Raw genomic sequence first — 18938 nt, forward strand, 5'->3', positions numbered from 1 at the left:
TTACCTCATCGTGCAAGGCAGAAATCCTTCACATCTTGCTACAGCCCTCGAGACACGGGACAATTCCAAGTAAAAATTGTCCATATGGATCTCGTGCAAAATCTTATCATGTCATAAGGAAAGTTGGTAACCGCTGCTGCTTTTGTCACTTGAATCAAGGTCTTCAATTTCCACTACTGTTCTTGCCATCTCAAGCAACTTCTCAAAGTCTCAAAATCTGCTCCCAATTTTGGTTTCTTAGGCAACGTTCAAAATGTTGTAATGTTCTTGCCAAAGACTATTTACATTTGTGTTCACAAAGAAAAATGTCAAATAGGACCTGTCTGAGCTAGTGTGCTAGTGAAAATGGATGCAGGATGATCTTGAAACTAGGAACTATGCTTGACATGCCATACCACCTGTATTGCGTGTTTAGGATCTGTATGAGTCACTTGGGGACCCATACAAGTCCCCAGCCACTGGAATGGGTACAGTTTGATCCGATGAAAGCAGGAAACTTTAAGGTACAACGTCACATGCATCATGCCTCACTTGCATGAGCCAAGACTATCCAAGGCCTACTATAAGGCAAACAAAGGGAGATATGGGTTAGAGAGAGCCCTCATTAAGCATAGACAGAGTACTTTAGTAATTGTAACAGTAAGAATTTGCAAAAGGTAGCATAGGTGCATGCACATAACAGGTTAAGCAGTTCGTTTTTTGTTTGGGGAATTACATACTGTATTATTGTATAAACATATATACATATAATACATGCTGATCATGAACATGCAGTTGTCAGCACTCCAGTAGGAAGATCATGATCAACAGCCCAGTAGGCAAAGTCCAGCACCCAGATAGTGACTAGTAGCCAAAAGAGAGACCAGATCCAGCACCAGATCCAGCACATGGATCAACAAGAGACAGAGGATAACACAGCAATACAGCAAAGGTAGAACATCTCTCCAATCCAACTGTCCCAGAATGAACAGGTTAAGCAGTTCTTAGAGGCAGCAGGCCTATAAGAATGAACCAGCCAAAAAAAGACGCTGGCATTGGACACTGTTGGACACATTAGGCACAGGCCATGGGCAGCCCAGGGGCACCTGGAACAACCCACCTGTATGCCCAAAGGGGGCAGCCTGGGACTGCAGGTGAGGCGCCCCTTAGTAGGGAGGAGCAAAGCACTAAGGGCTTACTTTGAATCATCCGTGAAAATATCATGACCTGCAATCTCTCTATCCTCCTCCAATCATCCGCCCCGACATCTGGTCCCCACCAAAAGGAAGCCCCATATACCACGGCATGTGTCACAAATGTGTTAAAAAGCCACCCCTTAGTGCTAGGCTCCTGAAAGTGAGCATAGAAGCATTGACACTCCAACTGAGCCAAAGCTACATACCGTCGGCAGTCAAACCTGCGTCACCCGCAAAAGTAGGGTCGAGAAAAGGCGACTTCCAAGTATACATAAGATCATACAATATCACATCGTGTGGTTTTTGGGTAGGCTCTACACCCGCCTAGACTTGGCGCCCAATTGAGGCTTTCCAGTGGATCCCAAGGGGCACTCCTATTCGTTATCTTGGATGCCATGTGGGCATTGATATCTCTCCTGTACAACAACTCGCCCCTCCTCTTCTGAGTATTTGGAAGAAGCTTTTATACTGGAGTTCCGCAAGGCTCTCCTTAGCAAGTAGAGTGGTGGTGGCGAACCAGGTTCTTCTCACCACCATGTGGTATATCACTCATGTTGGCCCTCTCTTGAGCATGTATTGGCCACGTACAACCGTTGATCCAAAACTTCTCATGGGCCACTAATGAACGGGAGGCCTACCAGGGCCAAGCTGGCATGAAGGGTGATTATTCAACCATGACGTAGAGGGGAGCTTGGCATCATCAACCCTGCTATTCAGAGTCATGCCCTACTGGGCAAGCTAATTGTTAGAGGACTCTTTCCCAATGGCGAGCCTTGGAAGGAGTTCCTCATGGCCCAAATTTCAGCCCGCACCCGAAGTCTAGGGGGCCCTTTGTGACATGCGAGGGATTTGACCATCGTAAACACAAACTTAGGCTAACTAAACTGCACTTAATGATGCTTGAGAAAAGACAGACAGTGTCAATGCAATGCAATGCAGCTATATTAGATGAATGGGTTACAATGAGATCTAAATAGATCTATGATGCTGTCCTAGATGAATATCCTTCTCGGGATGAGAAGAATAGGCTGAATGCTGATGTTGAGGACTGTTCCTTGCTCCAATGCTGAGTTCCACACTTCAATGCCAGCTTGCCTCTATGTAGGTTCCAAAAGTTCAAACTTAAAAAACGTTTGTGCTTTGGTTTCTTCCCCCATGTCTTTTTTTCTATTTATTATGTTCCATCTTAGTTTTGCAGGATTCGACCTCAGCAATTGCATCACTAACTTTTTTATACACCGCAATATAATTACATTCACCTCTGTTCTCAAGAGGGCCTGCATTTCCCCTTTCAGTGCCGTATACATCTCAGCCCGCAATTCCGTTAGTATTTCCTTATGCAACTCCTTCCTCATGTATGCATACATGTCATTCTTCCAGGCTTCCATAGCCTCATACATTTCCTTCTCCAAATCTAGCCGGCCATAGATGAGCCCGGGGAAGGCATACTTTCCCTCATTCTTCTGCGAAAAATGAGTCGTGCTTTAGGCGGTGTTTGGCAGACACCCTGGTCATTAACATTGCACAAAGTATCCATTTCTCAGAAGCCCACACGATGCATACATATCACTTTGTATAGCCCGTTTCCGCTCATGGCATCAAATAGATGTGACATTGTCATTTGATTTTGATTTATCATTTGTTTCTACTATGTACTTGAATTGCCAAATTCCAATCATGGTGTATTTGGGTATGTCTAGACATTGTTTATGTTGAGTGCTAATTTTGAAATTCTTAGATAGGCTGAAATGCTAGAATATGACATGTGTTGACACATCACTCCTTGTCTATAAAAGGATATTAGATATAGACTTCAAGCTTTCTTGACCAATCTCTCACACATAGACACACACATATATATAATTTTAGCATTGTAAAGTACGTAACATTTTTGACGTACTTTATCGGTCGGCAACATTCTATACCACATACTAAACTCATGCCGTTTCGTACGTTTGAAACTACCTTGGATTCGAGGACATACTGGACGAGTGCGCGGGATTTTGATGTGGCAAACTTCCTCTATGGTACCAGTACAAGTCCTTACAGAGAATTCAGCCCTTCCATGGATGAGGCTGATTTGCACGCGACGGCTCTATTGGGCTGAGGGCACTTCTTCACTCTAGCATGTTGGCCTTGTGACCCCACTTTCTTACTTGAGCTTTATGTAGGCCAGTGGCCTTTGTACATTGTTTCTTTAATACAACTCCTTATTACGAAAAAGAAAAAAAAAGAAATACACAGTATTGGGTCCCGAATGTTCTCTGAAGGGCCCCCACCACGTATGGTGTATTTGCTTTATTGAATGAGTAGAATGAACAGATTTCTGGCTGTAAATAGCCACAACTGAATTGGCTTGGATTGTCTTCCTTAGGCTGAGATTGCTTTTAGCCTGAAGATGAATCCCTTGGTCTACACCTTCCACCTTGCTTTGGACCTTTACTTCCCTTGCCTTGAGCCCGTGGATGTAGCATTTGCACATTTCTGAGATGCTTTCCCCTTGCCCATCGCTTATATAGGCCCTCATAGGCTGGTCAGTTTGCTCATAAAGCTGTCAGCCTGTTTCATCAGCCCACGACTAGCAAAATAAGCATTAAATGCTGAGCACTTGTAGTATATGAGCCTTTTGATGCTGGCTGACAGAGCTTCGTGGGGTCTCACACTGCCTTCCAAACTTCGGGGTGGCCAAAGGCCTAGGTATCTCTTGGACAACCCTCAAACAGACTTCTATAGAGTCCATCTCCTCACCTAACATGGTGTCCATGCATCGGACTGGCAGCCTAATAAATGTCTAGTACACCTCTAAATCATTCCAAAGGGTGACAGACAAGAAGGACATGCACACCTGACCATGACCCTCTACAGTGGATCCCTAGCTAACTTGTCCCGGACAAGTGCTCACAAAGGGCCACTAAGAAACTTGCACCTGCTATACAAATATGGCCACGTGGCATCCAAGTGCGGGATACACGTGACATCCTCTTCTCCTTAACTTGACGGAAGTTGCATAGCCTCCAAATAGTCCGTCAATAATGCAAGATAATCTTCAAAGAAGTTCTTATCAAGCCAAACCGCTTCATGCGTCCCTTGGTCCCGAAGCTTTGTGAGGAGTCCGCGCTCTTTACGGCCGGAGCCATGCTTGAAGCAATGCAAAAGAACCTGTTATGGAACCATCACTTCAGTTTTGTCGACGATATCAAGTTCCGGTTCATCTTCAACATCTGTGGGAGGAGGTTTGGCATAGTGCTTCAACCAAGCAACATGAAACACATGATGCATCGTCCGACTAGAAGGTAACTTCAACTTCATGGACACCCCATTGATCTTCTTCAGAATGGGAAAAGGTCTGAAACTCCAAAAACTGATAACTTTGGACATCACTTGCCCACATGTTTCAACCTTTGTTTCATGATCATGAGATAAAACCAATGAATTTCACATCCCTTCTGTCCTTGTTGGCCTACCAAGAATAGGCCTCCAGAGCTTTAGCCAACCTATCTTTCAGAGATTTAAAAATGTCCTGGTAAGTCTCCGTCACGCGGTTAGTGTCGGACATTGAAGACAATGTCCTAATCAGTAAAAACTAGAACGGTCTTCCAAACGCTGCCTCACATGGAGTCCTACCAATAGCTAAAGAAAAAGAGTCATTTAAAATAGCTTGAACCAAAGGCAAAAATTATTCCATGGACATAGCACTTCAACACGTTGAATGCCAATTGATTGTAAATCTCTATCTAACCCCGTCCATCTATGGGTAAATAAACTAGAAAAGTACCAAAATTATCAAACAATGCCCTCCAAAAATGACTGGTAAACTTGGCATCTCACAATTTGATACAATGGTCCTAGGTATGCCATCAATTGAGTACCAATGCCGGATAATAAGTTTTGCAACATCTTCAACAGTCACATTATTAGCTCTACAAGGAATAAGCATAACGAGCTTGCTATAACAATCAACAACCGTTAAACACTGTGTGTTACGCTTACCTAGATTGGGAGGCAGATTTGTCACAAAATCCATAGAGAGATCTTGGAAACGACCATCCAAAATTCGCAATGGTCGTAACAAACCCGCTTTCTTCCCATTCAACACTTTCACCTTTTGACAAATAGGACAATGTGGCACATACGTGAACACATCTTGCCTATGGGCAATAGAATTGCCTCTCGATTTTCTCCAACATCGAGTTCATGCCCTTGTGTCCACAAGTGATGGTGTCATGGGCGTCGTGGAGAATAGTTACCCTAAACTACTTCAAGACACAGAGTCAGCTTTTGTAGAAAATCCAACCATCCAGTATCAAGAAATGACATGGTCATGTGGTATACAATGCATGTTCCCACTAAGTACCGAATTCATCACAATCCGCGTACTTGTGCTTCAGCTCATCTAGTCTTACACCAGGTGCTCCATCTGGGTGGATTGAATGTAGGAAACTATTCCTTTCCTTCATAATGCATCGGCCCCACTGGGTTGGCCTTGCCTCGAAGATCTGTCTCCAATGGTGGTGCCAAATTGCTGGAAGATTTGTCTCCAACGGTGCTACCAGTCATCTGAAACTAGCGCAAAGCCTGATGATTGCAAACCTCAAAATCACACCTATATAGAAAATGTTTCCAATGCTTTAGGGCTTGAATCACGGCTAGGAGTTCCCGATCATAGGCTGAGTAATTCCTCTGTACAGGAATCAGCTTACAAGACATAAGAACTACTGGACAACCATTCAGCTGTAACACAGCTCCAACGACGATGAGTAAGCTCCAACGACGATGTTACTCACATCGGTGATTACTTGGAATGGATAATCCCACGAGGCAAGTGCTAAACAAGGGGCCTCCTATAAAGCAACGTTGAGGTCCTTGAAAGCTTGCAGTCCATGCGGGAGTCACGTGGATGTGCTGCCTATGGGTCTTGATCCCCTTGAGCATATCTACGAGAGCTACTGAGAAGTATAAGAATTTGTCTATTGCATGTGCAGAAGCCTTCCTATAGTGATCCATAGCCCTAAGCTTGATTAAGAACAAGATGCTAATTTAAACATGATTCAGACAGAGGAGAGAGAGCCAGTTCAGTCTTATTTCTCAAGCTTGTTATCCAAATCAATATTCTCATGGTCTCTCACCCCTGCTCTTTAATCTTTTCCTCTTAAAATAAATGATGAAAATAAGTCTAATTTTTTCCCCTTAAAATAATAGGAGGTATCTTACATCCTTCCCCCCTTCAAAAAATTGGAGACATCCTCATCTCGAGCTCTTTGCACCCTACGGTGGGTGACATTCAGGTGGTATATTTCTGTAGAATATATAACTCAACTTATTTTAGGGAAACAAAACTTCTCTTTATTCTATCACTATTTATATACAACAAAGAGATCTAGCTGTAAAAGCTTAGATTTTCTCTTCTTTTATTACATTGAAAAAAGTATCACTCTTGAAAGTGGCTGACTTGATATGGGTCCATCCCATTGTGTTTTTCCCTCCCAAGCTTGGGGAGAGGTCCTTGCTTAATTTGGGCAATCTTTCCTAGACGGCCTTGCTGTGTTGGCACCTGCACTTGCTGTACAAATATGGCCACGTGGCATCCAAGTGCGGGATGCATGGGACATAGATCTCATCCAATGATAGTATATGCACATATGCATACAAGCAAAAACTTCATGCGTAATCGAGCGTAGAAGATCTGTGATTGCATCCCATGTGCCCATGGCCATGGAGTATAACCTGGATTTACAGGGGATAGGCAGAAGGCCTGGATCCCTGGATGCAGGGGCATCTCGTTCTTAGGAGGAACCGTGCTCTCTCATGACGCCACGGGTGTGTGGGGCCAAAGGATCTCGCAAGCGGGTGGGTTGTAGTCTCTGTCCTGTATGATCCCTCAGACCTTGTAAAGCCTGGATGGTACTCTCTGGTGCAAATGCAATCTGAACAAGTCTGTAATGGATATCTGAGAGGCATCTTGCTAGCTCTGACTCCCTAGGTGCCGCCTGAGCATGGTCTCCCAGTGGCGGTGAGGCTCCAGCAGGTACAGACCCAGGCATCTCTGGTCCTCATAATGCTTTTAATAAGCAAAGAATAGTTTTTTGTTTTTTTTTTCCCAAGGAAAGAGATCCTTCTTTCAATTTAAAAAAAGCAACTCAAGGACTAGATGTACATGCTCAGAACCCTCAAAGGAGGGAAAAAACAAAAAAAAAGGTTTATGTTCTCATAAGCACCCGAGTATAAGTTGCTTGCTTGAGTTTGAAAGAGTGCGCACTCTCATGGGTAGACGCACTGCTTACTAAGAGAGATGTTTCAAGTCTTTCCACTGATTGCAGGCTTCAATAGCAGGCCTTATTACACTAGGGTGGACTTAACACTGCAAAGGAGGGGTTCATACACATATGACATGGCTATGTACCTTAGTAGTCGCTATACCTCACACCAATGGAACAAAGCACAGGTTTCCCAAAAAATCTCTATCTTTGGCATTATATTTTTATGTCTTTGGTACTCGCCAAGTTTTTTTGTGAGCATTAATGGGCGCCTTCAGTAATTCAAAGAAACATCAACTAATGATAAATCAACAAACCTTCAACATCAACATTGTGTGTTTATGCAAATAAGGAGAACTTACTGATGTGATGACTCTGAAAGATGTTGTTTCGCTGCATCTCCCTCAACCAGTGGTGACTTGAAAGAACCTTTTCTACAGAGTTTACATCATTCAAAAAGAAAATGTTGATATGGCAACCAAAGTGAATGCTAACAAGACATTCACACAAAGCTTCCAAAATGTGTGTTCCTATGTGGGTCGGTGTATGTGTGCATGTGTGTGTGGCTGGCTCATGTGAGAAGGGACCCAGAAACAGCATGCGTACGTGTTCTAAGATTTGACTGGAATAAAGTACCAGTTAGTAATCAGCAACACTACTTGGGGTGTGTGAAATCCATAAATGGAAAGATGACAGTGTTCAAACTCAACAATGAACGTGAAACATTTAAAGAGCATCTATAGAGAGGCGAGTACAGAAGTAAACCGTGGGCGATGAGCATCAAAAAGCAAACAATGGTTCTTGCAAATTAGTGCCCGCACATTCTCCATTCTCACCAATATCTGCAAAAAAACAAAGTTCTTGATAACTCATCGAGTTCCAAGGAGCAGGATTTTCAGCACATGTGTGTATGTCTGTATCGTGTATGCGTGCGTGTATGTGACACTCTGGATTAGCCGCAATCATCTAATTTTTCACTCTACATACATTGACAAGTACCCATATTTCCGCCAGTCTTTGTGCCAATCTCTATATGATTGCCATAGACTATAACAGATGGACCAGCTGCAATTAGTCTTGTTTTTCCTCTGTTTCCGATCTTGAAGAAGTTTCCCTCACTTTTTAGGGCTTCTTTCCTTGTAGAGTGAAGTAATAGAACAACGCTTTTTACCCCAAAAAAAAAAGGGTGTATTGGGTGTCTAGTATTTGATAAGAGGTCATGAGTTCAAATCCAAGTTTTGGCAAGTTTTCTTTTAATGCTTACACTAAGGTCTAGTAGGGTATTCTAGACCTTGGACTGATTGAGCAAGCTTTTCCAAGCTCGACTAATTAATAGGAGAATTATAGATGGAGCCATTAGGAGAAAATAGAAATACATGTGAGCTACCAGGCACAGTGGTATGTAGCATGTCACACACACACACACCTTAATCCTGTGCCACGTAGACATAATTATTCCTTGCACCTCCTCAGAGGAAAAGTTAGGAGGCCGTATATGGGCAATTCGGAGCTGTTTTGGCAGCCCTATAGGTGCCCAAAATACGCACAAAAGGTTGGAACAAGTATTGGGCACAATATTAACACATTTTATGACATTTCTCATGACATTTTATGGCCTGAAAAGGGCTAGCCAACCTGAATACGACTTGCTATCAAAATCCCTTCCTTAGAGCAAAAGTTAGGAGGCCGTATATGGGCAATTTGGAGCCGTTTTGACAGCCCTATAGGTGCCCAAAATACGCACAAAACGTTGGAACAAGTATTGGGCACAATATGAACACATTTTATGACATTTCTCATGACATTTTAAAGCCTAAAAAGGGCTAGCCAGCCTAAATACGACTTGCTATCAAAATCCCTATATAAATCCACGTCAAGGGTCATTCTTAGCATTCAAAGATAGGGGTGCAGAGCCAAGACCAAGGACAAGAGAGCCAAGACCAAGGGCATGCAGCCATGACATTTGGATCAGCATCGTTCACCTCCAAATCAATGTTTTCCAATAATGCATAGAGGGGGGCAATAAGAATTAGTTCATGCATACCATTCAAGGCTCAGATCTGATTTGGATCTTTGCAAATAATTGTAATTACTCATTCATTTAGTAATATACAGTAGGAGTAAATTAGGTAAAGAGTCTCTCTTCTCCTTCTTTGTATGTCAGTTTTGTTCATGTGATTAGCATTAATCTCTATTGCTTAGCGTTAATCATCATTAACTATGTTTTGCACAATACATAACAACATGAAAAAAAAAATGAAACCAAAAGTCAACTACTTACATACTACACAATAGCCAAAAGAAGGGGCAAACTCCATTAAGATTCCATGAGTAGAGGACATTGGTTACATATGAACAAAGCACCACTAGAGGCCTAGAGTGTGTGCATAAGTAAAAGGGTAACTCCATGAGAGAGAAAACTAGAATATTCTCACCATACCTCCTAATCATTGCAAAATAATATGGAATAGACCATTCCAAAGCTCCAACCTTGGATTGTTGGCTACCCTTGTCATTGCCTTTCTGCTGCCTCTTCTGTTGAGTCCCAGCCTGGAACTCCCCAACGTCTCAATTGTTGCCCCATTTTGTAAATAGCCTCTCTCACCTTCTTATCTCCACGACCAACTATAGCTATTGGAAGAATAAAGTATGCTTCGAAACCGCATCTGAAAGATCATGGGGTTGATGTGCACAAACGTATGCGTGCAAAGACCATTTCAAACCATCTACAAATCGCTCAACCTCCAACCGCCAAAACGGTCCTTGGTAGCATGAGCAAAAGCTTCCAGAAACGAGCGAGATAGTCAGCTATCAATTCGCCATGTTTTTGCATAAAATGTTCCCACTTTTTCTTCAATTCACACTCGTAATCTACGGGAATAAACTGCTTAAAAACCACCTTGTGGTAGTCATCCCAGCAAGTCAAAGAGTGGTGCCTAAGGTGGTCTTCCCACCACAAGAGATCGGCACCCGTCAAAGCCGTACACAACAAATGGAGCTGAAAATTATATGAATCACCTGCTACTGCCAATGTGGCAGTCATCTAGAGAGTCCAATTGGTGATGACTTCTCCGTCCATCTTCCCGTTGAATTTGGAAGGTTTCATAAGCGTTTCGGGACACAAATGAAGGATCAGCAGGCTTTGTTCTTGTTTGATGATGCCTCCACAGATAACTTCATCACTATATAGATGGCAGCTACCATATGTGCTTATTCACAAACAAGGGTATCTCGATCATGAGAGCTTTTTGATAGCTCCTCTCACTCGATGTGATGCCTTGGTGAGAATACCCTAACACACCCAACAAGAAAATTAGTTTCTAACATAGAGGCTGTGAGCACTCTATAGATGCAAGTACCACTGGAGTACCATGCCAGTTGAAAGCATACTTACTAGTAATGCTTCATGGATGCAATATTCGGTAAATTATTATCGGAATATATCATTCTTTTGTGAATAAGTTTTTGGGACATGATACTAGACATGTTAGGCTGACATTCTGTCATAAAGTAATTACTTTGTCGCAGCCATGAAACATTTCATGTTTGGGGCTGTTCAAACACTCGATTTAGCACCATTTTTGGTTTAAAACAGAGTGTAAGGCTGTGTAGACAGCCTATCCCTCTTGTAAGCACTGTGGGAATTCTATTGATGGTCAAAAGCATGCAATCGCAACAATGTATATCTTGTGTGTGGGCAAGCAGGCATCTTGAGATGGCAGACAGCCATGTAGACATCTTAAGATGAGTGTGCTATGTATAGCATATGAGAGAGAGGGAGATTGGATATGTAGGGATTTACCATGTATAACATGTGAATTCTCTGGAAAGTTTTGGGGAGCCCACCATGTTGGCGGCTCGATAGAGTAAGCTTTGGAAAGCTTACCACGAAGCTGGTTTGTGCCACCAGCTCGACATATATCTGTTGGCAGTCATCTTGTCTGTACATTACACCAAGGCCTCTGATGTGGGTGTGCCCACCTAGTTTTGGTGTTTCTCCATTTTTCCTCACTTTCCATATATTTTTTCCATTTTTTTTGAGGTGGGAGGCATGTCGGCTGGATCAGATGCTGGCCGACTGGTGTGTTGCTACCCAACCTGCTGTGCAGCACTGGCCGACTGTTGTTTACCTGGCCGACTTGCTTTTTGCTGGTCGTGGGCTACTGTTTCTGGTCGTGAGCATATATGTTGCTGTCGGCCTGTTTTGGACTGGCCGACCAGCAGCCTGGGCCATATAAAATGGCCCCTTGCTCCCCACACTTGCCATTGTATGATTCGGGATTTTCTTGCGTATATATAGCAGAGTTACACAGCTTCTCTCTCCCTCTCTCATCTGCATTTTGCTCTCTACAGCAGTTGTCTTCAATTCTGCTGTGCATTTTGACATGGTATAAGAGCCCTAAGTGGCTTGAAGCTTGGAGATAGTGGGAGCTTGAGAGTTTGCATATTTGAGGTGCTGATTGGAGATTGCTTCGGCTGTTCGGGACTTGGAGATCGGATAGAAGGCAGCCATCACCGTTGGACAGCCACCTTGCATATTATTTGCAGCCTCTTCTTCTCTTTTCCCACCCACCCTCCCTTCACAAGACCTTGTGAACCCTTGAGATGGCAGACTTGCTTGAGATGGCTGAGAAGCACGTGAAGATCCCTACACTCCCCACGTTCCCAGTGGACCAACAGTTGGACGGGAACAACTACAACATATGGAAGGTAATGATGGAGTCCGCTCTAGAGTCTTATGACTTGGCTGATTTCATTGTAGTTGGTGTTCCACAACCAGAGCTGGAAGACAGGGAGTTACCCCTATACGGAAGGAAAGGGGGGCTCAGGCACAGTTATGCGATCGTGTCAATGCCTGAGTCCCTTCTTTCATCTTCCTTAATTGCACACCACAGGTGATTAATCATATAAAGCATATGACGTTGGCCGGAGGGATTTGGCAACATTTGGCTTCTTTGTATAACAAGGTATCACCCATGAAGCGGATATCCTTGGAAGTACAGATGCAGGTGATGAATCATGCAAAGTCGTCGACAATGCGGAAGTACATCAACAAGTTGCAGGCTCTTTAGTAGGAGGTTCTTCAAGCTGGGAAAGAGATATCTTCAGAGGACATGGCCATCACGTTGTTGTCCCATTTGCACTCTCAGTACTCAGCATTTTACTCCTCTTTGATCACCAACGGCAGGCTCAGCACCATCGCGTGGGAGGAGCTTGGACCTATGGTCTTGGACCAGGAAGAGCGTTTTACGAACCCTCCACAGGACAGAGGTTTTGAGGCCTTGATTGGCCAACGGTCGAAAGGCCGTAACAACAACAATAAGGGCAAAGGGAAGTCTTCATCGGAGAAGTCTTCTGAGAAGAAGCTCGATTCAGACCATGAGAAACTGAAGGCCGAGCGAACTTGTAAAGATTGTAGCGAGAAAGGCCACAATTGGAGAAAGTGTCCTAAGTGAAGTACCAGGAAGAGTGTTGATGCTTCAGCTTCAGCTGCAAAGACTCCAGCCTTTGTGCACTTGGAGATTTTGGACACAGATGCTTCATCTTCTGCGAGCGAGGAGGCAGTTGGCTTCACTGCCAGGGATACTCGGGAGTGGATTCTGGATAGTGGTGCTTCCAGGCACATGACTCCTTCCCGTGAGTTCTTACAGGATCTTAAACGGGAGTCAAGTTGCACTTTTACTGGCAACAATTCCACTATACCGATTCATAGTGAGGGCAGGATGGAGATCATTCCCGATGGCAGAGGGGAGGAGCATTTCTCTCGTGTTCTTTACGTCCCCGCACTTGGTTTTCATCAATTGTCAGTGCACAAGGTTTGCAAGACTAGCTTCCAAGTTTGAGGAGCATTTTGTTGCTCTACGGGACAGAGAAACAGGCCAGGTTGTATGGGAAGGCAGAGTGGAGAACGGTATCAACAAACTCTCAACACTCTCCTCACTAACAAGCACTCAGATCGGTGACTTGTGGCACTTTCGGTTTAGCCACTTGAATGTAGATGCGCTGCGACGAGCTTTTCGGGACCATATGGTGGTTGGGTTACCAAATGTTGGCAACAGGCAAGGACGTAGTTGTTCTTGCATTCGTGGTAAGCAACACAAGGAATCTTTTTGAAGCAAGCTTCAAGGCGGGCTTCGAAAACATTGGAGTTGGTACACACTGACTTGTGTGAACCTATGCAGACCCCATCCTTGGGAGGTTCTTTGTATTTTATGCTGCTTGTTGATGATTGTAGCAGATTCACATGGGTTTATTTCCTTTCCCAGAGAGACCAAGCTTTTGCTCAGTTCAAGGAGTGGCATGTGATGGTGGAGAAAGAGTCTAGATTGCAAATAAAGACTCTTCGGGCTGACAAAGGAGGAGAGTTTTCTTCCAATGCATTTGTGTGGTTTTGTGCGGAACATGGCATCAAGCGGGAGTTGACCAATACAGGTTCGCCTTCAGAGAATGGAGTGGTTGAGCGAAAGAACCAGACTATGGTGGAGATGGCAAGGATGATATTGGAGCATCGTGATCTTCCTCGTCCACTTTGGGGAGAGGCTGTGGCTACGGTTGTCCATATCCTCAACCGATCTCCGACGACTTCAATACCAAAGATGACTCCATTTGAGGCTTATTTTGGCAGGAAACCACATGTCTCCCATTTCCATGTGTTTGGGAGTGATGCCTATGTTCACATTCCAAAGAAGCAGAGGGGGAAGCTTGACTCGAAGTCCCAGAAGCTTGTCTTTGTGGGATATAACTCTCTTTCCAAAGGATACAAGTTGTATGACCCGAAGCAGAACAGTAGAGATGTTTTAGATGAGCATGTTCCAGCTTCCACTATTGATGAGCCGCCACTTCTTCGAGACCCAGATGAGTCTGATGATGATTCCCAATCTATTGTTCCAGCTGGACAGCCTCAGTCAGTTGAAGAGGTTGAGCCTGTGGCTGGAGATGAGTCCCCGCAGCAGCAGGAGGCTCCGCGTTTTGTTCGAGTACCCAGGTGGTTGTTAGACACCCTTCGGGAGTCGCATGTTATGGAGCTTCCCTCCGACTGGACCACAAAGGACAGACCTCGAAGATCGCATAGAGTTCGTGACAAAAGTCATTCAACGGAGCTCTTACAGGTAAACTATGCTTTGGTGTCTCGTATCATGTGGGACAAAGAGCCCACTTCTGTAAAGAAAGCCCTTTCTCAAGATACTTGGAGGAAAGCCATGCAAGTGAAACTGGATGCCATAGAGAAGAATAAAACTTGGGAGTTGGTTCCGAGGTTGTCAAAACAGTCAATCATTGGTGTCAAGTGGGTCTTTAAGACCAAATATACGTCAGATGGGTCAGTGGACAAACACAAAGCCAGACTTGTGGCTAAGGATTATGCTCAGCGGCCTGGCATCGACAATGAGGATACCTTTGCACCAACAGCGACGAGGATGACCACAATTCGGACTGTTCTTGCCCTTGCCTCTTCTCAGCGCGATGACCCGTATATCAAATTCTTGTGAAATCCGCGTTCCTTAATGGTGACTTGCAGGAGGAGGTGTACGTTGAGCAACCTCCAGGCTTTGAGGTTCTAGGATCAAAGGGAATGGTTTACAGGTTGCGGAAGGCCTTGTATGGTCTTAAGCAGGCTCCCAGGGCTTGGAATCAGAAGATTGATTCTTTCTTTCTACGGATTGGATTTTAGAAATCAGTTGCAAATCCTAACTTGTATCTCTTTCGGAAAGGCAGTTTGGTCACGTTGATCATCCTTTATGTGGATGACCTCATTCTCACTGGCGGTCATGTGGAGCACATTGCAGTGACAAAGGCTGCCTTGTCAAAGGAGTTTGAGATGACCGACTTAGGCTTACTCCACTTCTTCTTGGGATTGGAGATCTGGCAAACCCAGAAGCGGTTCTTTGTCCCTCAGCAATGGTATGTTCATGAGCTGCTTGAGGCCTTTGCGATGGAGAACTGCAAGCCTATCACGTCACCGATGGACCTGAACACGAAGCTTACAATGAATGATCCTTGTGTGCCGGTTGATGCCTCTCTGTATCGAAAGCTGGTTGGTTCATTGATCTGGTTGCTGAACACTAGATTGGACTTGAGCTTTCATGTGGGGCTGTTGAGCTCGTTCATGCAGACGCCTTTGAAGTCTCATTGGGACGCAGGATTGCGGATCTTGCGGTATCTGCAGGGTACGAAGGATCTTGGACTCTTCTACGACACTTGAGGGGAAACGAAGGACCGAGTCCGACTCCAAGGCTGGAGTGACTCGGATTGGAGAGGAGATCCAAACACGAGGAGATCTTCATCAGGCTACAGTTTTACCCCCGGTGTGCAGGAGCTATTTCATGGAGTAGCAAGAGACAGCCGACTATTGCCTTGTCATCTATAGAGGCAGAGTATCGGGCTGCTTGTGGTGCTGCTTGCGAGGTTGTGTGGCTACGGAGGTTGCTTGGCGAGATTGGGTTTCCACAGAAGGAGCCCACGGTCATCCAGTGCGATAACCAAAGCTATATCACTATTGCTCAAAACCCGGTCTTCCATGCCCGGACCAAGCACATAGAGATACAATATCACTTTGTTCATGAGAAGATTTTGGCTGGTAACATCTTGCTTCTTTATTGTTCAACGGAGGACAATGCGGCAGACCTCTTCACGAAGTCTCTACCTCAGGCTATGCTCCGACAGCACTCCAGCTCACTGGGGTTGGTTCCACATCCAGGAGCTGAGAGGGGGTGTTAGTAGTCATCTTCTATCTGTACATTACACCAGGGCCTCTGTTGTGGGTGTGCCCGCCCAATTTTGGTGTTTTCCTATTTTTCCTCACTTTCCATATATTTTTCCCATTTTTTCTGGGTGTGGGAGGCATGTCGACTGTATCAGATGCTAGGCGACTGGTGTGTTGCTACCCGACCTGCTATGCAACACTGGCCGACTTGCTTCTTGCTGGTCATGGGCTATTGTTGCTCATCGTGAGCATATATGGTGCTGTCGGCCTGTTCTGGACTGACCGACCAGCAACCTGGGCCATATAAAATGGCCCCTTGCCCCCCACACTTGCCATTGTATGATTCGGAATTTTCTTGTGTATAATATAGTAGGGTTACACAGCTTCTCTCTCCCTTTCTCATCTACGTTTTTCTCTCTATAGCAATTGTCTTCATTTCCGTTGCGCATTCTAACAATATCATGAGAAGCCACCCCGAGACATGGTAGCCATGTGCACTTTATGGTGAGCAGCCATAGAGTATGAAATGGTAGGTAGTCATCAAGAAATTATGACCGACAGTCATGACCATGTTGTGAACTTAATGGCCGGCAGCCATAAATAAGATGGCACGCGGCCATATGGTGACAAATGATCATGATCAGGAGGCATGACAGGATGATTTGGAGATGTGAATGGATCTATGGGCGATGGTCATGAAGAGTCCAATGACATGGTTTGATGACTCATTGAGAGTAATTTCTCTTTGAGTATCATTTCAATTATTCTAGGTGTCATGTTAAACATTGCCAAATACTTAAGGAGCCTACAGACAAAATAAAGGTACTACCTTGCCTTGTCTATCAAGGAGCCGAGAGTGGACATGTATGTTTAGTGTAATAAAATGGCAAAAGCAAAATGGTGTGATCATGTCACCATCTGGTCCCTTCACCAATCTTGACCAATGTTTCACACACTGAGTGGAACCTAGGTGTGAACGGGGATTTTCTACAGAAGAAAGCTAGAGCATTTTCATGGCATGGTTTGGCCTGAGAGATGGCCACACAGCATGAGCAGCATGGGCTTTTATTCATCAAAGTGTCTTATAATGTTTATAAGTCGGTGTGTTCACATATCATTAAAGACGGGCTGGACATATTATTATTTTGGGCATCGAAAGGTGGACAGAAGGAGGCACCTCGAAGAAACTTGGGCATCAAGCCAAGAAAAGCATAAAAGTTGATATTTTTGGGCTAAACTTGGAGTACAAGCCAAGAAAAACATAAAGTTGATATTTTTGGGCAAGTTCATCTATTTTGGACAAAAAGGGAAAAGCACTTCAAATATAGCTAGTTGACTCTATTAAAGAAGGGATTGGGGCTGTTTTTGATGAAGCGCGTCCCTCTGGAGCCTTCTCTCTCTCTCTCTCTCTCTCTCTCTCTCTCTCTCTCTCTCGTTGCTGCTTCCGAATGCTCCCTACTGATGTATTGTAGGGCTAGATACTTACCTTCAGTTCTTTCTTTTCTTTTCTAGACAGTGTATCAGATGTCACATGGTTGTAACTTTGGTCTCATAGGTCACTTTGGCCTTTTGAAGACGTTAATATAACATTTCATTTCTCCTCTGCTGGCCATTCTCTCTCCTCTCTCTTGCGCTGGCCGTACAGCAATTTATGGGCTGCTTTCAGCTTGTCGACTTCTTCCGGGGCAGCTAGATGGCTGGTCGCTTTCTGGAGGGGGAGAGTACTTCTCCAATGAGTTCTCTGAATTCTTGAAGAAGAATGGTATTCGGAGACAGTTTACATGCAGATACACTCCGCAGCAAAATGGAGTTGCTGAGCGAAAAAATAGGCACATTGCTGAGATTGCGCGAGCATTGATGGAAGAGAAGAATATGCCGCATTGCTATTGGGCTGAGGCTGTTTCTACAGCAGTATACATCATGAACAGGACTCCAACTGCAGCCATACATGATGTAACTCCAGAAGAGAGGTTTACTGGCAGAAAACCAGATTTGTCTCATCTGAAAGTCTTTGGATGCATTGCATATGTGCATGTGCCAGATGAGCTGAGAACTAAGCTGGATCCGAAAGCTGAAAAATATGTGTTTATTGGATATTCCCTTGAGCAAAAGGGATACAGGTGTTATAACCCTGCTACACGTGAGTTGAGGGTAAGCAGGGATGTTGTCTTTGATGAGATGAGCAGCTGGTATGCTGCTGAAAAAGAACAGGGCTGGTCGACTTGTTTTTGGGCTGATTTATGGACTGTTTATGGAGCTGTTTTTGGGCTGACTTGAGAGTTCTTCTGGGACTGTTTATGGCTCTATTTTGGGGCTGATTTGGCACGGAATTCAGGGCTGTTTTGGGCTCCGTACTAGGATGTTTCATGGACTGATTATGGGACTGTTTTGAGACAGTGTTTTCACATGGCTTTTGGTGCTATCTTTGTATCTTGGCTCTAGATTGCGATCTGGGCAAGAGTTGTGCTAATGCTTTGTGGAAAATCCAGTGCTAAATGCACCCATACCTTGGTATCTTGTAAAAGCTTCTCTCTCTAAATAAAGTTCCTACGGGGGGCCGGCCGTTCCAGCTCAGTGTGGTGTTATTGTATTTTATATTGTTCTTCCACTGTGTTTTCATACTCTATGTCTGGTATTTGAAGTGTTGGTCTATTGTTGTTCCAGTTCTCCCTCCTTGTGACAGATCATTGTGCTAAAAGTGAAAAATAGAGATCATAAAGCTAAAAACTCTTCCTAGGCCAAGGAGACAATGGTTTATAAGTATAAACCTACTGAAGTCGTAAGAGATTATAAAAAGCCTCCTATGGA

The 18938-nt window shown here is 44.3% G+C and overlaps 1 protein-coding gene across 2 annotated transcripts in view; it reads right to left on the reverse strand.

The window, feature by feature from the left end:
• LOC147624016 (magnesium transporter MRS2-2-like) overlaps positions 1 to 18938 on the reverse strand; it is a 95659-nt gene that overhangs the window by 41445 nt on the left and 35276 nt on the right. For both annotated transcript variants that reach the window (XM_086820701.1, XM_086820700.1), the window contains exons 3-4: positions 8195 to 8271; positions 7792 to 7863 (exon numbers count right to left, since the gene is read on the reverse strand). In XM_086820701.1, the coding sequence (XP_086676827.1) occupies positions 7792 to 7863; positions 8195 to 8271 (149 nt within the window). The remainder of the gene's footprint in view (positions 1 to 7791; positions 7864 to 8194; positions 8272 to 18938) is intronic.

Source organism: Cibotium barometz, chromosome 26 (genome assembly GCF_041138505.1).
Source record: "Cibotium barometz isolate CiBa-2024 chromosome 26, ASM4113850v1, whole genome shotgun sequence".
In the NCBI taxonomy this organism is placed as follows: domain Eukaryota; kingdom Viridiplantae; phylum Streptophyta; class Polypodiopsida; order Cyatheales; family Cibotiaceae; genus Cibotium; species Cibotium barometz.